Source organism: Megalopta genalis, chromosome 3 (assembly GCF_051020955.1).
Source record: "Megalopta genalis isolate 19385.01 chromosome 3, iyMegGena1_principal, whole genome shotgun sequence".
NCBI classification, from domain to species: domain Eukaryota; kingdom Metazoa; phylum Arthropoda; class Insecta; order Hymenoptera; family Halictidae; genus Megalopta; species Megalopta genalis.
In genome coordinates, this window is record NC_135015.1 from 13,446,050 (window position 1) to 13,465,843 (window position 19,794).

General features: G+C 38.2%; 2 protein-coding genes across 15 annotated transcripts in view; one reads left to right on the top strand and one right to left on the bottom strand.

Moving 5' to 3' along the window:
• Positions 1-13,554, bottom strand: part of gish (casein kinase I gish) — a 129,883-nt gene extending 116,329 nt beyond the window's left edge. For 10 of the 11 annotated variants that reach the window (XM_076520108.1, XM_033486246.2, XM_033486244.2 and 7 more), the window contains exon 1: positions 11,650-13,554. In XM_076520108.1, coding sequence (XP_076376223.1) covers positions 11,650-11,878 — 229 coding nt within the window. In that variant the 5' untranslated portion in view covers positions 11,879-13,554. The remainder of the gene's footprint in view (positions 1-11,649) is intronic. The other variant, XM_033486238.2, reaches the window with a different exon arrangement.
• Positions 13,555-14,938: 1,384 nt separating this feature from the next.
• rha lies at positions 14,939-19,718 on the top strand. 4 transcript variants are annotated; one of them, XM_076520113.1, is made up of 12 exons: positions 14,939-15,365; positions 15,764-15,819; positions 16,079-16,226; positions 16,294-16,549; positions 16,635-17,309; positions 17,414-17,721; positions 17,793-18,036; positions 18,108-18,228; positions 18,305-18,408; positions 18,479-18,760; positions 18,818-19,146; positions 19,218-19,718. In XM_076520113.1, exons 2-12 carry the CDS (start codon positions 15,768-15,770, stop codon positions 19,546-19,548), a joined length of 2,850 nt encoding a protein of 949 aa, XP_076376228.1. In that variant the 5' UTR covers positions 14,939-15,365; positions 15,764-15,767; the 3' UTR covers positions 19,549-19,718. The 4 variants fall into 4 exon arrangements, with proteins under 4 accessions (XP_076376228.1, XP_076376229.1, XP_076376227.1 ...); XM_076520114.1 differs by having other exon boundaries at positions 14,939-15,209; XM_076520112.1 differs by having other exon boundaries at positions 14,939-15,819.
• The last annotated feature ends 76 nt before the right edge of the window (positions 19,719-19,794 follow it).

The following is a 19,794-nucleotide window of genomic DNA, read 5'->3' on the forward strand; positions in this document are numbered from 1 at the left end:
CGGCGTGCGGTCTAGGGCTTTTTTCCTTCGACGTAGAACAACAAATGAAACGGAGTTTCTTTCATAATAGAACTACGCGTCGTGCGAACCTAAATCCTATTTAAAGAAATGCAAAAACAAGGATGATACGTAATTGCGTAAAATTGTTATTTTAACGAAAATCAATTCTTTGTTTTCAGAATCGCGTATCATCACTCTGTTTGCATTTATTTGAACAAGATTTAGGCTCATACGACGCGGAATCTCAGATCTCGGTTCCATTGTTGATTCTTGATCAAAGGAAAAAAATGCTGGTCTGCTGCGCGCCGACCGATCAACACCATCGAGCATGGAGAACAAAATTTATTATTTCAGTAAACGTCGATGAAATGTAACGAAAAAATAATCTTGTATCTCGTGTGCTGTCTAATGTATCTTGAAATGTCGGAAAATATGTATGAAAAACGACGAAAAATTTCATCAATGCTTAACGTGCTCAAAAAATTCAATCATTCTTATTTTAACGGTTTACTCGAGGCTCCCCCTTGATGCACGACCTCACTTCCGACGAATGTTCCCATTGAAAAAGCAATTTGATAGACAGACTTGCAAGAAACTGGCGACAAATGTTTCTTTCTGAGACGCTTCTTTCCAACATAATATTCTGGAGATTCTTGGCTAAATTGTTCCGACGACTTATAAAGAAGTTACGCTGCGTTTAACAAAAATAAGCAACAAAAGAAACGACGACGAAATTTAGTATGCATCTTGGAGCCAATGTACACAAAATCAACAGTGAAAACGGTGATCGGGATATGAAAAGGATTCTAAATCCAATACACTGAATACACGAAACAAATATTTCCTTTGAATATAGAAAGTCGATGTGAAAATCGGTAGAGTTCGCAGTGAAAAGAGAACAATCGAGCAAAATTGAAATGTAACACCGCCATCAGGATCCTCGAACGATTCTCAGCTGCTCGATCCGAGGACTGCCGGGAATTTTTCCGGAAAAGTTTCGCAGAACGCGTTCGCAGCAGAGAGAAAGGATAACGTGTGGACGTGTCACCCGCAAAAATTTCCGGTCACGCGATCGCAAAACGAACTTTTCCTCGGCGGGCAAGCAACTTTGTTCGGCGTCGTGTCGACGAACCTAATCCCGCGAAGAATACCGTTCGATACGAGCGAATGGGATAACGCGGGACGGAACGCTGCCCTCGAGCGACCATTCCGCAATTAGTATTAATGGAAGACTGCTGGCCAGACTGGTATCGCGTCTCCTGCCGCGTTGCATTAAGATAATGAACAGCATTGCCCGTTAATTGTTCTCGGTTCGGAAGCGTCGGCACAATAATACCCGAAATCTCGGCCGAAAGAGGCACAAGCGGACGCGGACGGATCTCGTCCCGTTTTGCACCGATGAGAATCGAATCGAATCCCGATATTGATCGTCGGAGAGACGGGAACAGAGCCGCCCATTGTCTGCTAAATTAGTGCGACTAATTTTTAAGGAGCTCGGTCGCTCGGATATCGTCGGCCGACCAAATAAAACACGAGCGTTCTCGATGAAATTTGCGGTTTTTCAGGGCCAACAGGTGTCGCGAACGACGCTCGAGGGATTACAGGTAATTTACACCACGAGTGGCCAACTTCTTTATACAGTGGGGTATCTTACAACGAACGAATGCCACGGCGAACAGTTTTTCTCATTAAATCAAAGCGCTGCAGGCAGCGAAGAAATCATACGTTTCACCGAAAAACAGAAAAGCACGCTAAAAGTTGCTATGGAGCATATTAATGGGACGGATGATCAATGGACAAAAGATTTTATGGAGTGACAGAAGCGAGTTCAATTTGTTTAATAATGGTTCTGGAAACAATGTAAGGCTACCATCTCGTCAAAGATTTAATATAAAATATCTCGAAATTTCTGCTCGGAGTAATTAGAGATCCTAGGGTATCATTAGTAGATTGACAATTTTATGCATTTTGAGAATATTCTTCTACTCAATAAGTGAAGAAATATATATATGAAGAAATATATACATATATTCTTTACAATATATAAAGATCCACAGATTAACCATCCCAGTTAATTGATCCGGACGAATTGGCGAAATGAAGATTTTAGCTCCAATTCGTGGATTTTAAGGGCCATTAGGTGTCGCAGCGGGATTGCAAATAATTTACAAAAGCTAGATTTAAAGAAGAAGTTAGATTTATGAACTGTATTAAGATTTACGCAAATTGATAGAAGTTTTGGAGCAAATTGCGCACATCTCGAAGCGTAGGAAATGATTTACGAAAGACGAAGATCCGAGGAGCAGGTCGCGTTCATTAAAATATCAAATATTCAGTAAATACGCCTTCTGGCCGGCGTATCTGCTGCAGAAAATTGATATGTAAAATATGAACCAGCCCGACCAGACACATTTTACTTACTTTGATGAGCTCCATGCGCCTAACAAAAATTCAGCTTTCCTTTTACGTTGGCCGAGGCGCGGCTGCTCCGCCAGAAATTCCGGCAAAAAGCGTAGCACACTTTACGCTATTTTAAATATTTCATAGCTCTGCGACTCCACGGGAGTTTAAACTCGGGTGCTCGCACGTTTACGCTGACGGTCGAACAGTATAAGATCAGGCCTCCAAGATACACGAGTCTCCGAGCGAATAACAAATCCTCCACGACCACGATAGCAGAAATTATTGTATTTCCGCGGCAACTGGGCGTATAATGGTATTTCAGAGGAAAATTTAATTCAAGTATATTTCAAAGGTAATTCTATTTCTACGTGCTTGTGAACTACTTAAAACTATGGAGCAATATAAGCCTGCTGTGCCTGTAATTTCTATTGTTCTTGTATATTTCTATCGTAATTGTATTTTATATAATTCCACTGTAATTCAATACGATTCTAATTTGTGCTCGTGGAAACTCAAATCTAATACTTCGGAAGAACATGCGAGGGAAATTTTGATGAGCAACAATAAAGGACGGAATTATTACAGTAGTCGCTTTGCTATACGTCTTGGGCTGTCAGCAACAGTAAAGGATAGAACGAAAACACTGAAAGAAAAGCAGTTTGTCCGGCACATCGTTTCATGCTATGCGAAAAATGTGGACAGACCATTGTGTAAATATGTTTTTCTTCATTTTCGATAAAAATTTAGCAGAAGAAACCGTTTGTCTCTTGTTGTGTGTATTGATCTTTTACGACAGTGTCAATTTGGCACACGAAGAACACCATAAGTTAAAAAAAAATGAGAGCCGGTTTGGGGTTAAACGGTAAAAACTGTTCTTGAATCCAGGTGCGTAAAGGACATTTAGAATCGAACGCTGGTATCTATAAGAGATGCATGGAAGATGAAAGGAATATGAGAGAACAAAATTGTGTAAAAAATAAGTGAAAAATAACTGAAAAGTAATGGAGAAATAAATGAATGGTAAACAGGAATCAGGAACAAATCGCGGAGTCACAATGAAAAGATCGACGACGATCCTCCTTGACGCTCGATCGCGACGACCGCGGTCGCGTTGCAATCACGCGACACAACACTTTAATATTAAGAATGAGTCACTTGCTCGAAACGTAACCGAACTCTAAAGCGCGCACGGCAGCGCGAACTTATCAAAAGATAAATGCCGCTAAACCAACGACAACAACGCCAGCCGTGAATTAACATCAACCGCATCGTAATTGCCCAGGAACTCAACCTGCGTCAAGCGTGGACTGCTTAGTTTCATTTTTCATGGAAATATAATAATTTATTACTATTGTTGTTATTATTATTATTACCTTTTATTATTATCAAATTATTATTTTTTTGTTTTTCTCCTTTATTGCCATTTAATTTATATGCACTCTGTCATTATTATTTTTACTTTTTCATTTCTTTTATGCCATATTTCTTCTTTTTCTTTCCTTCTATTGTTTGTAAATCTTCTTACACTTCTTGTAACAAAGAGGTATTCCCCATTTATATATACATATATCAATAAATGTTATTATCATTTTATACACTCTAGCTCTCTCTCTTTTTATTTGGGGCCTATCATTAGCTCGGTATACTAGTCATTTTTGTGAAAATCATTATACCAATTAAAATTGATTTTTCTTAATAATTTTGTGTTTTAGATGAAAATATTGATCTTGCTTTCTAGCCAAAATTCTAGATCTCTTGCTTTCTTTCCAAAATTCTCTCACTTTATCTTTCACGATCGCCGAGAAGAAGAACGAATCGAAATTCACAGTCGACGATCGATCCTACTAAAATCGTTTCGAATTCGAAAAAATAATAATAATATCTCTCTAATAATAATGTCTCGAGCCGATCTGGCGAGACTAGGCGATGATTGATGTAGCATAGCTCCGGCTGGCGGATAATCGCCGCGCCGGTCTAAAACTGGATTTCAGTCGGTGACACACCGAGAATGGTAATCATCGCTTTACTAACAGTCACTAAAAATTAATAACATAGATTAGCGTACATGTGCGGAAAGAATGAGTCACGAGCGGAGACGCGTCGGACGATTCGTGCTTAGTAAATTGAACTGTTTATCGAACATGATTAAGTACCTGGTTTAAATCGAACACATACATACACACGTAAGAACAATCGTAGTGTTTTTCAGCTATTCTAAATATGGGAACATAAATGAATTATACAGTCACCCCTTTTATAATACGACACTTCGATAACACGATATCGATTAGTTCATGATTTCGCTTAGCACTTTGACAGAAGCCTCAAAAAATTAAAAAAAAACTGCAGTAATTTGTTTGTTATTTATTTTTTTTAAATGTCAGAAAAGATGTATGTGTTCGTGTGCACATTTAATCAGAAATTGAAAATTTCAGATATGCGATACCGAGCATTATGCCGATCCTCGTCGAACTTAGTACGATCGAATATATCATCTGAAAAATTGATTTTTAATTCGGAAAAGTAATTCGACACGGTTTCGTGATAAGATGGAACGAATGTTACGAGTTCTAAAATCGAGTGGAAGAAAAAACACTTCACCCGAAAAGCGCCAAGCAGCCACTAAGGATCGTCGAAAGGGATGAATTACCACCACATCCAAAGGAAACTATTCCCACAGAAAGTAGCAGGTAGACAGATAAAAGATGCCAGCAGATTACCCCCTAATTCCCAAATAAAGGATTCCGTAGGTAGCTATGAAGCGCCGCGTTTCATCCAGCGCCCCAGTTGATCAGCAGGTCGCCGAGCTTTCCAAGACAACAAACAAGGATCCGTCGATCCAGCCACACCTAACAATCATCTGGCAAGGGAGCGCGTCTACCTGGACTTTATTCGACGGTCTCAATTTGTCGGCCAGTTTGGAAGAAGCCAGCCAAGCGGAAGAGCTAAACGAGGATTCACACGCGGCTGGATCGTTCGGGGATGAATCACCGGACGAGACCGAACATTTTTCTCGCCGTTTGCCAAAATTTCGACTTCTCCTTTTTATCCCTCATCCTCTTCACCCTCCTCGTCCCCCCCACTCGCTCTCTTTATTCTCTCCGCGTATACTATTTTCGCCGACAAAACGTTAATAGGAAGTCCGACTCGCGGTGAAAACAATATCCGCCGACAATCGGCCCGCTAATTGCGGCCGTTTGCTTTAGGCATTCTTACCAACTCGCGACGCAGACTTCGACGATTTAACGCGACTGTACAAGCTTTTGTAACGCGGTATGCAACTATGCGGCGCTCTGCAGTCTCCACGGCGGATTCGCGAAAGAGGAAAACTCGGTGAATGGAAGTCGCGATCGTGAATGTTTCTTTGGAGGAATAATTGGACAGGAATTGCTCTCGGTTGAATGATCAACGGCGATAACTTGTTCGGAAGCGCGCTGTCGTCTGGTCGGCAATGCCGAGGATTAGCCGTTTCGAGGAAGAGCAGGTAAACAAAATGGAAGAAACATCCTGGGAATATAAGCATTAAGGTCTTTCTAATAATTTATCCAGCAACGGTGTTGGAATAGTTCTCTTTCAATCGAAGATCAACAGCTAAGAATTCGTTTACAATGTTGCGGAGAAACTACGACATGATTCATCAAATTACATTGGATTAATAGAATGGTACAAGTTCTTTCGAAATGATTATTTAGAAGAACATCGTCGTGTTTCTGTGGGACTGTATATAATTTTCGAAAATTATGCGAAACATGAACTCTGACATCAGAATGTATATCGTGCGGTTCGAGGACGTTTGCGAGGACGCGAGATAAACAGAAATTTATTCCTCCTCCAATGACCTCGCCGGGGTACGTGAAAAGAAGGGCGTAATTACTCTATTTTAATCCGCGCGCAGCCGACACGCGACGTAATTATTTCGTCCGAGTCCTACTGTTAAAATAAATTGTACACATGTATATCGTCCAGGGAGCGTTGGGGATCAAGATTTGAAATTACAGAACACGCTCGCTAAAAATTACAGAATAGAGCCATGGAGAATGGAGGGATCTCGTTTCAGTGCTTATCGTTCACTTCGTCCATTACCTTCGAGGGATTAACGGGTGCTAGAAAAATGCCTTCTCGCGATGTTTACGCTAACATCTCGCGTCGCGAGAGAAACGAGATAATGCTGGAGAAGCTGTGCAGTGTAAATTGCGAAATCCTCGTCGCTGCTCGGAAGTTGCATAAATTGTTTCACAGCGGGCGCTTTATCAACTTTTTTCGCGAACGAAGAAGACTCGGAGAAAAGTCGAGGATTCAGCGAAAGAAAATTCAAACCTCGCCGTTTCGTAATAAACCCGTGGAAATTGCTGTAACACGTCGCGCGACGTATTAACTCGTCCCGATTAACACTATGCCGTCCGCAGATCTTAGATACGATTCTTTTGTTTGACGCCGGCATAATAGCTTGGAAATTTTAGATTTAAAAAAAAAATTTCGAAGATCGCGGTAATATAAATTCCTAAAATTAAGATATGTCATCCAAGAATTTTCGTACTTAATTCTTAGTTAAATAAGCACAATGCTATAGTTAGTTTGCTGCCTTTTAACGCCCAAGAAATATAGTTCAAATTTTATTTCAGTTTTTTAAAATGGCACCAAAGTGGTACCACCGGCATACAACAGATAGTTTTTGCATGGCACCAGCGTGGTGTCACCGGACGGCATAGTGTTAAGACGCCTCGATCGCTGAAACATCGATTGCGGTTCAAGAAAGAGTAAACCAGGCTTGTTAATCAGACACATCAAGGCGGCCTGTTTGCGGAACGCGCAGACGTGTGTAACAAGACGGTAACGCGTTGCTAATAATCGTCCGGCAAACATAAACACTTCTATATTCGGCTTCCTTTTAGCATAGATAAAAGATATAAATTTATCACGCGGAATTACGTCACGCGTTAGACGTGAACTTTAACGATAACGCGGTGCATGCGAGACACCGGGGGATCGGTCAACGTCATTCGTCTCTGCAGCGGCGGTGTTTTCAATGCGATCATTGTAAACATTATCATCGCGGAATAATAATTATACGCGGGCATCTGGTCGCGATCCTCCAGACCACGAATTTAGCGAATTCGATCGTTAAAATAACGTTTTCCGAAGTCTCTGTTTCATAATTACATAGAAAAAACATTAGAGCCTCGACTATCCGAACCTACGGTTTTTGATCCGTGTACAATAGTTCTCCAAAATGCTTCTCTCCTGATCTGGTGAATTTAATTAAAAAGAAAAAGCGAGCTCGCCCTTTTTCATAAGCAATATTTTCGTTTATCTATTTAACTTTATCTAGTTTACGTTCTAAATGTAGAAAACTGACCAGTCAGTGGTTTTATACGCATGAAACCGAATTGTCGATACAGAGTAACACCAAATCTCTTTCTGGAGTTTCGTTAATTCCAAGCGTAAATCAACCAACTTGCCTTCTATGATGTTTTATCGGGACGAGATTGTGGATAATGATAACGCAATTACTAATCTTTCTAGTATCTTCTTTGATTCCGTATAATAATCTAAATTGCTCTGTCACAGAAAGTTGGCTGAACACCTGCATTGCTGATATTGACATCAGTTTTAGTGGTGTTGTTAAGAAGCTTAACACGTTGGATGTCGGGCCGAATATGGATGATATTCTATCGGTATTCTTTCAAACGTGTTGCTGTATCTGATCACGTCCACTTTGGCTTATTTTTAACCAATCGTTCGGGAGCGAGCGTTCTCCATCATGCTGGAAAGCTACGTGGACTTCAAATCAAGTGACAAACCTAACATTGGTAATCAAAGACCAGTAATGTTGATGCGGCGATGTACTTCTCTACTTAATAAGATTTTTATGTTAATATTTGTATAACTAAAGGGACCTCTACTCCGTTTAATAAATATTATTATTATTATTATAATTATTATTATCATTATTATAATTATTATTATTATTATTATTATTATTATAATTATAACACTATTTAATCTAGCACCTAAATAATTGTTCTATTACCGGAAGCTTCATGTTTTCCTAATTAATTCGGATAACCGAAGTTCTACAGTGCTGAGACGGCAAAGATACTTTTGCGAGCAGTGAATGTACCTATTTACTCAATTTGAAATGCAAATTAGGCGCTCCTACCGCTTGTTCTAGTGTTAAAATGTAACGAAAGATTTTCTGTTCCCGCACCGAGGCGACGAATTAGGTCACTTGCGAGCTGACTGCAATCAATTTCGACATTACGAAAATCTGCATTACTTCTGTGACCCGATAGGAAACGATTAGCTAATTAGCTCCAGTAAATCACGGCGTTTTAATCACTCTAACTACGATTAGATTTATTTTTGCGATCATTTTACTATAGCGTAGCTCGACAACTTCGCATCCGAGAATTGTAAACACATAAATCATTTCACAGTAAGAACATTCATGGAATGAATTGAACGCGGTTCGACCAAAATGCCGTTGCAACGCGAAGTTGCACAATAAACGCTCGGAGGAAACGACTGAAAACTATAGTGAAACGGTTTCGGCAACGATCGCCGGTCATTTCGCGTTCGATCGGGGAAAATCAGCGAAAGAGAAACAACTGCGATTCGCGGGAGTTCAGTCCGAACGAAGTTTACGAACGACTTCGATATTTTCCCCGATTAACAAACGAACGTGATCGTTTTTTAAACGTCCTTCGCCGGCAGCGAACGAATTGGAGTAGTCCGGCTCCAATTAGCACATTCTACTACGAGTTTACGTTTCCTTAATCATTCAGGTCGCCCTTTAACGAACGTACCGTAATTAAGGCATTCGAGAGTAAGTCATCGTGATCGTGACTACTCGCATAAAGGTCGGGATGGTGTGTAACGATGAATAAGGTAATTAATGTATACAGCTAGAGTGCAAGACCGCGCTCCAAACTTTGCCGCTAGCATAAATATTTTGACGTGTCTCGATCGGTGATTTCTTTCGCTCTTTTTTCTTATTCGCCGTTTATTTTCGAAAAGTACGAGCGCCCTAGTTAATTCTTAATTAACAAACCCGAACCAGGTTAAATACTTTTAATACTATTTTCGCCGATGTACATATCTGTTCTTAACAAATTAATTATACAATCATTACTGGCAGAGTTAAAAAGTGAATCGAGGGGAAGTGATTAATTGACTACGGATTTTATGCATTTGTAACAAAAATGTGCAATTTAAAAGAGCATTGAAAATAACATAACTGAAGGATTTCGATACACCATTTTCAACCTATTAAAGTTATTAAAGAGATAGAGAAATCCACAAATGACTCCCGTTTCTTGCAACAGATGCAGAACATTTTTATTTTGCATGAAGATCCGTAGTCTAGTGATAAATAATTTTGAATTAATTTTGGAAGATTTCTTTCGAACCCTTTGACAATGATAACGTTAAAGGTCGAATTTTTTTATACGGAATAAGTATCTTTCTAAAGTAATAAAAATGTATAAAACACATTTTCAGTTTTATTTAATGCAGCAAATTAGGGGAGAATAATTATTGGGAAGCGTGCAAGGTGTGCTTCAAACATTCCTACAGGGTGTGGCTCCGAACACCTGTTCGTCGTATTCGACGACTGCCGCAAATTGTTTCATTCGTACTGTCTCCTCTTTTTTTAGAAATTGTGTTCCTTTGACTTTGTGCGCTATACGTGGTCAGAAAATAAATCGACCGCAAAAAGCAACGAACAAACGGCGAGGCAACACGGAATGTGTCATCGAGAACCAATTACGATACAAATTCTTATAGGCGACCGAGAATAAAATTGATCACTACAAGCCAACCAAGGGAATAATAGAAACAAAAGGAAAAAAAGAATAATGTGACCACAAGTAGTCGAGTCGCTTCTGTCAGCATTCGATTATGACGTTCGATTTATTTATTTACGTTCGCATTAATTGTTTACGGAAACTGTGTTTACGAAGTACGACGTTTTAATTCGTAAACATTGTGGCAAACATGGTTACGCAACGCTCGCCCTTCGGTCCCATCGTCGGTTAGTGCAACGCGAAAGTGATTAACAACTTAAAAACAACATTGATTGTATTTTGTCGACAGAAAATCGAGTTCTTTATTCCGTTAACACTACCTTCAACTTTTTAGTTGGAACTGTAATGGAAATACATAAATTCTAAATTTCCTTCAGAATATTATTTCGCGTTTCGCGAGCAAAGTTTTCAATGAAAATAACGAATCGTACGAGAAAAGTAATTACAATATTAATGGATTAAATATGGTCGTCTGCTCTATCACGTGACTCCATTTTGTTTTATGTGTCACCGATTCTCGGACCGCCCGCAGTGACGCGCAAGGCCGGGTCATCCGTGACCCACAAAACTATATTTTATTACATAAACAATGAATAACGTCCTATATTTACTAGCCGCTTAATTTACGTGTAAAACTCCGTCACGTATTGCACGTTTGATTACAAACTCGTTGCTGTTAATAAAAACCGAAACGGAAGAGTGATGGGTTAGGAAAAATTATAGAAATAATTTGAAAAAAGAAGCTCGGAGCTGTGCAACACAGTATGAAATCGATTATTTGTCTGCAGATAAACATACCTAAAGGATGCAATTTCGCGCGATAGTGCAGTGAACGCGGTACACTCCGAAAGAAAAATATAGTACACCCTTTATTTCCCTGTATTTTGGGCACGCTTGTACCAACAACGCGTCATTCGCAACACTCATTCCAACTAAATTCTCCGATCAATTCACTAATTTCTTTACAGCTCGAACTCCTACTTAACTCTGTCTCCATTTTCATCGATAATCGATATCGATATTTCATAGATAATCGATATATAATAATAATCTCCTACATAGGAGATATATAATAATAATCTCCTACATAGGAGATATATGTAATAATCTCCTACATTATATTTTGTACTACAACACGATTACTTTTGAATATATCCGACAATTGGGAGTCTACGAATAAGTACATGAAAGTCAAGTAAAGAGTGCGCCAGCTTTTTGTGTGTAAAAGTGTAACATCCGAAATAGTCTAAAGTAAACATTGCCGTTTCCTTTGCATCCCGTGTCTCGATACATCCTCGATACGGTGAATAGTCACGTTCGATATTACAGTCGCGAGACCTCGAGATACGCGAGAACGAGATGGAGACGGAGACGACAAAAGGGAAGCAATCGAGCTGGATGGAAAAGAAAAAAGAAAAAGAGAAGAACGATCGGTACTCACCGAGCCGAAGTTCCCCGAAGTTGCCGGATCCGATTTTCTTGCCGACACGGAAGTTCGGGCCAACCATCAACACATTGGAGGACGACGTGACACTATGCCTCGACGAGTGCACGTTGGACCTGGTCGCGTTCCCGCTGCCGCGCGAGATCCTCTTCGCGGCTTCCTGGTCGCGTTCGGGGCTAAGCGCGAACTCTTTCTCGCGTGTCTCTCTACCGTCCCTTTTCTGCATTTTCGCTGGACAATGGTCTCCTCCTCCGTTGCGGCGAAATTATCCGTGGCGACAACCCGTGTCCGCGCGAACTGTCGGGAGATGCGGCGAGAAAAGCACACACGGATCGTATAAACGGCGGGCCAACGGGACCGACAGATAGAGAAACCGAAGGGTTAAAAAAGGAGAAAATAAAAAAATAAAGGTTCTCCCCCGAGAGAGACACGCGTTGAATAACAAACCCCCCCCTCCCCCGGTTCACGGTCGATTTTTAATGGTCGCGACGTTGCACGGTGTCGTATCGGGGATCGATCCCCATTCTTGACATATTTTCTTTTCTCGTCTTCCCTCGGACAACCGCCGACGGATATAATACTCCAGCGGCTTCCTGGGGGAAGAATCTATGTACACACACACACAGAGAGACGCGTCTTACGGGGATTGGCACGCACACACGGCACGACACGACGTTGACGACGGCGACGATAACGTCGACAACGGCACAGGGAGGAACAGGAGAGACACAACCGTGTACGCGGCGAGTCGCAGGTGTCACGGTGCGTCGGTCGATGCCTTCAGGGGATCAATCCCCATGCTATCCTAACCTCGAAAACTGATTTTCCGAAAACTGTTTACACTTGTAAATATATATATATCTATATATATATCTATATATATATATATGACGAAGGAAACGGAGCAGAATGAGGAACACGCGCGAACCACACACATACACAGGTTCTATCCCTTCTTCCGCCGCGTTTCTTCTTCACGTTCCGTCTTTTCCTCCTCCTCCCGTTCGTTTACTCTTGTTTCTAAGCGGCTAGTGGTTATCACAGACTGGAGCAGCAGCGAGTGTTCGTCGTGTCGAGGACCCTGGACGATTCCATGCCAATTTCGATCTGGCTCTGTTCTCACCCGGCCGGCCGGGAGGAATAGTCAATGAGAAATATCGCGTTTCAGTCAATACGGCGTGCATCGCCGTGGTCTGTTCCCTTGCGGTCGAACACACTCGAAAACGGTCACCTCCATTAGCAAAACAAGGGGCCCCTGCCGCGTGCGATCGCGATCCAACTGCCTGAATCCTCTCGTGGCCCGAGACAGACAGACAGACACCACCAGGCCTCGCCGCCACCACCGCGAACGGAGGATTCTCGATTCTGCGGTTAAGATTCGGGGAGCGCCGCCGGAGCGGCTCTGGAACTGTTTCCCGGTGACACGCACACAGCCACCATGCACCAAAGCGAGCTTCCTCTGTTCTCCTTCTTGTTTAAGGAAACCGTTCGCAGCCGTGTGTCACTACCAGTACACTCGATCAGCTATTGTGTGCCTACACACGAGAGCCCGGATTAACCGAGCACAGTCCCTCACGGTCCCTCTCTGTCTATCTATCTATCTGTCTATCTCTTTCTCTCTTTCTCTCTCTCTTCCCTTTTTCTCACTCTCTCTCTCTCTCTCTCTCTCACTCTTTCTCGCCGTCTCTCCTCCTCTCCCCCTATGACTCTCTCTATCACTTCCAGAATTTCTCCAACGAAACCTCGATCGAACGGACACGTACCCACTTCTCCCAGCTGTACCGTTCTATCGGGCGATCGCACACACGCTATTCGAAAGAGCCGTCGAACGCGGACAAACGATCGCGGACAAGCTTACGCTCCTGTCTCTCGCGCTCGACTCGACATGGGTGAGATTTGTTACGAGGCCGACAGTGCTGCCAACTGAGCCACGGAATTAGGCCGCGTTCCCAACGATTTATCATAAACCGAGTTAAGGGTGACACCGCGACGGTTTCGGCAAACCGATTTCCAGCGCGCATACCCTTGTAAGTGGGTGTCTCGTGAAAATTGCCTCAGAGTTCTATACTCGAGTACGCCAAGCATAGGTAAATCTATCTCGTGAATGTAGCTTTAGAACTGTATATGCATTCAAATTTTTGAAGAAGGAATTGTTAAATTAAAAATTCATTCAATTACATAACGTTCATTTGAGTGTTACAACTCAAAGTTTCAAGTCTAGGGTAAACGAGTTTGAAGGTTTCAATAACAGTTGATACTATAAAACGTTGATTTACGTATAAAAATATATTAATATTCTTTTTCGATGTTTACCAATGCCTATCTGTCCTTAAAATTTCGAATTCTATTCTGACTTATAATGCTACTTATGTTAAATTCAATTAAGAGTTGTTTAGTATAATACAATAATACTTCATGTTTTATTTTACTGTATATTCAGTTCGCAGTGAATTCTGTCTTAGCATTGAATAGTCAACCAATTACAGTAAAACAATTTCTACTTCTATTCTCGCTAAAGGAGCGGGCTGCGGCCGGAGAATCTTGCAAAACTTGAGGTATTACTGAGCAAATTACTGAAGTATTATTTACAAAACTTTAGGTATGTTGTCATTGTCAGAAGAAACATTCAACAAAATCAATAAGGCGAAGGAAGCAACTACAATTACATTGACAGCAACATCATAGTGACACGAAAGCCGACACAATTCATATACACAATTCATTGAAATTTCGATACAATTCATATTTCAATTACAAATATACAATCACAGACGAGGTATAAGAGCAGATCAATCACCCAATGCATTTTTCTGTTACACACCCTTGGAGTTCTAACACCCCATTACCGATTCTGTGTTGCACACATACTTACTGATATTTTCACGAATTTAATTCAGTATTTTATTTACTTCATTTCTCGATCACTTAATCGATCACATTGACATCGACACCAAATGCTATAGAATAGAATAGAAATAATATAAAGTAGTGAGAACTAAAGATCACGTTTTGTATAAATACCGTTCAACAAAGAAGCATTCATGACTGAACGCGTCCTTATTTGTCAGTAAATTGAAATGTAGATATAATTGCGATATCCCTCATTTTTAATGATATAATTAAAGTTAATGGACAGATGGTTCTCAAAATGAGGTATACAGAATACTCAATTCTCACTAAGAAGACAAAAATTTCGGAAATTGTAGGTATGTATCGGTAACGACGAACGCGACATGCTGCTCTCTCGCGGTAAATTTTGGAAATCTACATCCCATTTACAACTAATTTTCTTGCAAATTTTTAGTACCGTTACTGTTACGCTAATGTGTAATATATGACACGGTAAAAACTATTTTGGATTACACGATCTAATGTACAATTACGTTTGAAATATTGCCGCGCTACCCAACGTTTTCAACTTCTCGTACGTAGTCTTGTCTTCCTTTTTCATTCAATGACGCAGCGAAAGGGATCGAAATATAAATTTAAAGAAACTGCAACGCTGTATGCACGTAAGAAGTCAAGGTCATCCGATGATGAGAACACAAAAGTCAAAAGTACGATAGAAATTTCGTTGACAACATACTCTGCGTCCCCTATTTTCAACAACCGTAGATAATAGCATGCCTCCAAATAATTTTGTCCAATGTTGACAGCTTTTCCTTTATTAGTCCCGTTTTTAAATAACAGAACGTGTATTATAGTCTAACGATGTAAGTTTATTATAATCCTATTCAAACAAAGGAGAGATAACGTTTTCAATTGTATTGTTATCAAGCTTTTACTTTTGGCTAATTATATATCTATTTATCAGTATCTATCCGATGACAATAAATATGGCATTGATTTTGAATTTTCAAATCGAACAGAACACATGAAATTTAAACATGGAGTTAATTTTTTAAATCTGGTATTTTTGGCGGGATTTTCTATTCGTAGAGGTTCTAGATACAGTATTTAATTAAATTGAAACATTAAGTATTAGAACAGAATGTTGTGTCGTATTATGTCCGTGTTTCCATGGAAACCGATTTGAATTTTACCGATTTCTTTGATGTACCTTATACATTTCCAAATATTATTTTTATTATTTTTGTGTATGATATTATAGTACCATGGAAGAGTTAACGAATACTGACGTACGAATCGTGTTGAACATAAAAGAAGGTAAATCACATCATAGTTCATTAACCTTTTATAACGATTGTCTAGTACTAAATGTAATTGTAAACAAATACTTGTAAAAAATGTATAGATTGAATAAAACTTGAAATTATTCGAGTATATTTTTTAATATTCATGTAATATCATACAAGTCCCTACATTGACTGTATCTGTTACGTTAATACTAAACTTCATTATTACAAGCTTTAAGCATATTTGTGCACAAAAACTAAAAACACCGAAATTTTGTTTACATTCATAGGTAGAGGTTTTGAGCAAATTTTATTACCAACATCTGTGACTGCAACTTTAGATGGACATTTGTTAGAAACTGAAGCAATTGACCCAAGTCCTAATCCCCAATATGATCATGATTTGGTTTGGGAAGTAGACAAAAGTAGACTACGGAAGTATGTGCTATAAGGAAGTGAAATATGTCTGGGATAGTTGCTAAAAAATTTTGTATTAATTTTATAGGATGAGATCAGGACAAGTCCCATTAAAATTAGAATGTTTTACTGTTAAAAGCAACGACAGTAAAGAAAAGTTGGGATATATCCTGCTAAGTCTACGATCTGCACAAGTATTTTCTAAAAATGAAGATGTTAATGTGAAAACTAATTGGCATAAACTGCTAGGACTGAAAAGTAATCTGAAAATGGATAAACCAGAGTTATTTCTTGGTTTAAGTATTCATGATCAAGATTCTACATTATTAAACTGTCATGTAGAGGTAACTATTCCATTATTTATGATAAAATTGTGAACTTTTATGCATTTAGCATATTTTGGTAACATGATTATTTTTTATTCTGAAGAATTTAAAACAATTCGAACAAGCAACAATTCAAGATGATAAAGTAACTCCAATTTTATTACGTAATGAACGTCTTATACAGTTGGGTCCTTTAGATACTTGTCATGAACTATTCTTGATCAACATCACAGCCATATCTGCAGCAAATATAGATTTACTATTACCAACTAAATATTATTCAGACTTGAAAAATAATTTATATTTTTGGTGCAAAATATTAGAGAATGATGTATACTTCAATCAGTCTAAAAAAGAATATGGAGATTTGTGGGCTCTCAATGAAAAGATTGTAATAAGGATAAGGACCTCATTAAAAGTTTTGAGATCATACTTACAAGTAAAACCACTTTTAATTATCTATTTAAAATATAAAAATAACATAATAGCTGAGTCAGAAGTTAATATGCAACCATTAGTTCCTACTGATAATATTGAGAAGTTCCTTAAAACTTCTGAAAACAATAGTACTATTTTAAATTACCGTTGTCATCTGCACAGAAAGGATCAAAGTGATAATGTTGAAATAGAATATAATAATTCATACCTTGATGTACAATTAAAATTGCAATATATAGGAGGAAAAATAGAGGTAATAATGAACTCCCCAAATACAATATTCAGTGATACAGCTTCTGTTAATCATGTTAAAGAACAAAAAAATGAGTTACAGCAAATAGTAAGTTCATCTGTCATAAATTGCACAGCTAAATTTCTTTGAAATTAAGGGGATAAACATAAAATTTAGAGTCAAAGACACTTTCATATCAATATGATCTTCAGAATTACAGTGAAATAGATTGCCATAGAAATCCTGCTGGTGATTTTGGAAAATGTACTACCGGACTTCAAATGTTCAATTTTCCAAATAGATGCAATATGCTTAATAATCACTCTTCAAGCTATGAACACTTAAGAAATCAACCAATTAAACCTGTATATTCTCAATCACTTGACACACTACCATGTCACTGTAGCCTTAACGGTTGCTCCAAAAGTGTAGAAGCATATCATTGTTATTGTTTAAATATTTTATTGATAGCAATTAAAGCAATGTCTTCAAAACTAACTGTACCAAATATTGAAATTCGGTATGTATTTTGCAACAGGAATAAATAATCAGTTTATTTATTTAATCTAATAAAACAATTTAATAATGTAGGTTTCATCATCCAAAGACTGAGGTCACATCCACTTTTCATCCCAATGTTTCACTTGTATTAGGAGAAAAAGTAAAGTTACAAGATACAAAATGTAAATTACATTTTATATCAGCAACTGATGAAATTAAACATTTATTGCTGACATTTCCACCAAAAATCAGTATATATAAAATAGACGAAACTTCTAAAACTTGTATGTTTCAATGTACAATTGATGTAAAACAACTATTTCATCAAAATAAGGTAATGCATGAGAGTAGAATATTTTATAAATGGATCCAGATGAAGACTGAAATTATGCATATATTTTACAGTTTGAATGTCAATGTGAAACACCTTTGTATGACACCGAACAGACTGTTGTTGGTAACTTATATGTTGCCATGACATTAGAGGACCATGGTCCATATTATAGGCTTAAAAAGAAAATACCTAGTAAGTTAAAATACAAATGAATTAGAATATAATATATACCAGAACTATTTATTAAACTCTGATCTATTTAATTTAGATGAAAACTTAGGACCACCGATTTTAGATGATAGTTTAGCATACAAAATAGTTGACGAGTTGGAAACGTGGAAAGAACGACAAAAGGAGATATTTAAAGTTGAGGTAAAATATAATCTTAGTTTAAGTATATTTACAAGGAGTATATATTATAAGAAGAGTTTTTGTAATTTAGTTGAAAAGGAAAGAGGATCGTCATTTAAATTTATTAAGTCAAGAATGGCAAAAGCATAGAGAAAGTTTGGAAGGGAAACTTGCGTGTAGCGTCGAGCAGTGTAAAATGTTAGCAAATAGTCTGAACAATGCTACAGAAGACTTAAGATCGCGAAGATTAAAGAGTCTTGAAAAAGAAGCCAGATTAATTAAAGCAAACGAAGAACTGCAGTGGTCATACGAGACGAAATTGCGAGAACTCAGAGAATCATACCATTCGATGCAAGAAGAACATATGGCAAAGGTCAGTTACACAAGGGAACTCAGTTATTAAAAATTGTACAATTTTATTACATCCTAGGTCACTGCACTTGAAAAGAAGAAAACTATCTTAGAAACGCAAGTTGATCAATTGAGTACAGATAATGGAAAGTTGCAGTCACTCCTTGCGAAACAGACAGAAGAATTAGAAGCTTATCAGAAAGGATCCTTAACTCAGGATCAAACAGCAACTTTGTTGCAAGAATTAAAGGGGCTTGAAGAAAAGTTACAAACAACGCAAGAGAGTAAATTATTCTTTAAAGAAAAATATGCAACAGCAGTTCGTGAAATGCATAGAATGAAAAAAGAATATCAACAAACCATAAAAGTTCAAATAAAAAATAGTAAAGAGGAACTGGAAAACATAAAGTATGTACAATTAGGTATAGAAGAATAGCTACGAAATAGGAATCATTATACTTATTATCTTTTTTAAACAGTTTAGAAGACATATTGCACACGGACTCTACTGCTTTGACCGATGATCAAACTATACTGAATGAAATTCAAAAGGAAATTGATGTGATTAAACAAAAACCACCCTTCTTAGAAAACGATCCATATTGTCAAGTCTACACACCGACGATCGTAGGTTCAAAAATAAACCAAAATGAAAGTAAACAAATTTCAAAAAGATCAGAAGAAAATCAGGAACGATTGCAAGCCCTAATAGAAGAACGTAACTTTCTTTTAAAAACTAATAGCTATACACACGAGGATGCAATTATTATAAAATTAAACAATGAAATAAGGTCCTTAATGATGAAGTAACACAAACTACATGCATTAACGATAAGAAATGCATCGTTGTGTAAATTATTGTTTTATATATTTTTTGTAAAAATGATTTACGAGACAGAAAAATAGCATATTATATAAAATATTTTATAGTATATGCATATGCTGTATATTTATTAAACTAAATATATTGAATATCTTTATGGTTTGGTTTACATGTTAAGAAATTCCGTTTATATATGCCTTACTTGAAGAAACTATGGTGAGTATTATAATAAC

What these genes read in the sequence shown, in the direction of transcription:
- rha (XM_076520112.1), top strand. Translation starts at nt 15,768, where the DNA reads ATGGAAGAGTTAACGAATACTGACGTACGAATCGTGTTGAACATAAAA. An exon ending in AACTATTTCATCAAAATAAG is followed by an intron (nt 18,037 to 18,107) that starts GTAATGCATGAG and finishes TATATTTTACAG; the next exon opens with TTTGAATGTCAATGTGAAAC. An exon ending in AAGAAGAACATATGGCAAAG is followed by an intron (nt 18,761 to 18,817) that starts GTCAGTTACACA and finishes ATTACATCCTAG; the next exon opens with GTCACTGCACTTGAAAAGAA.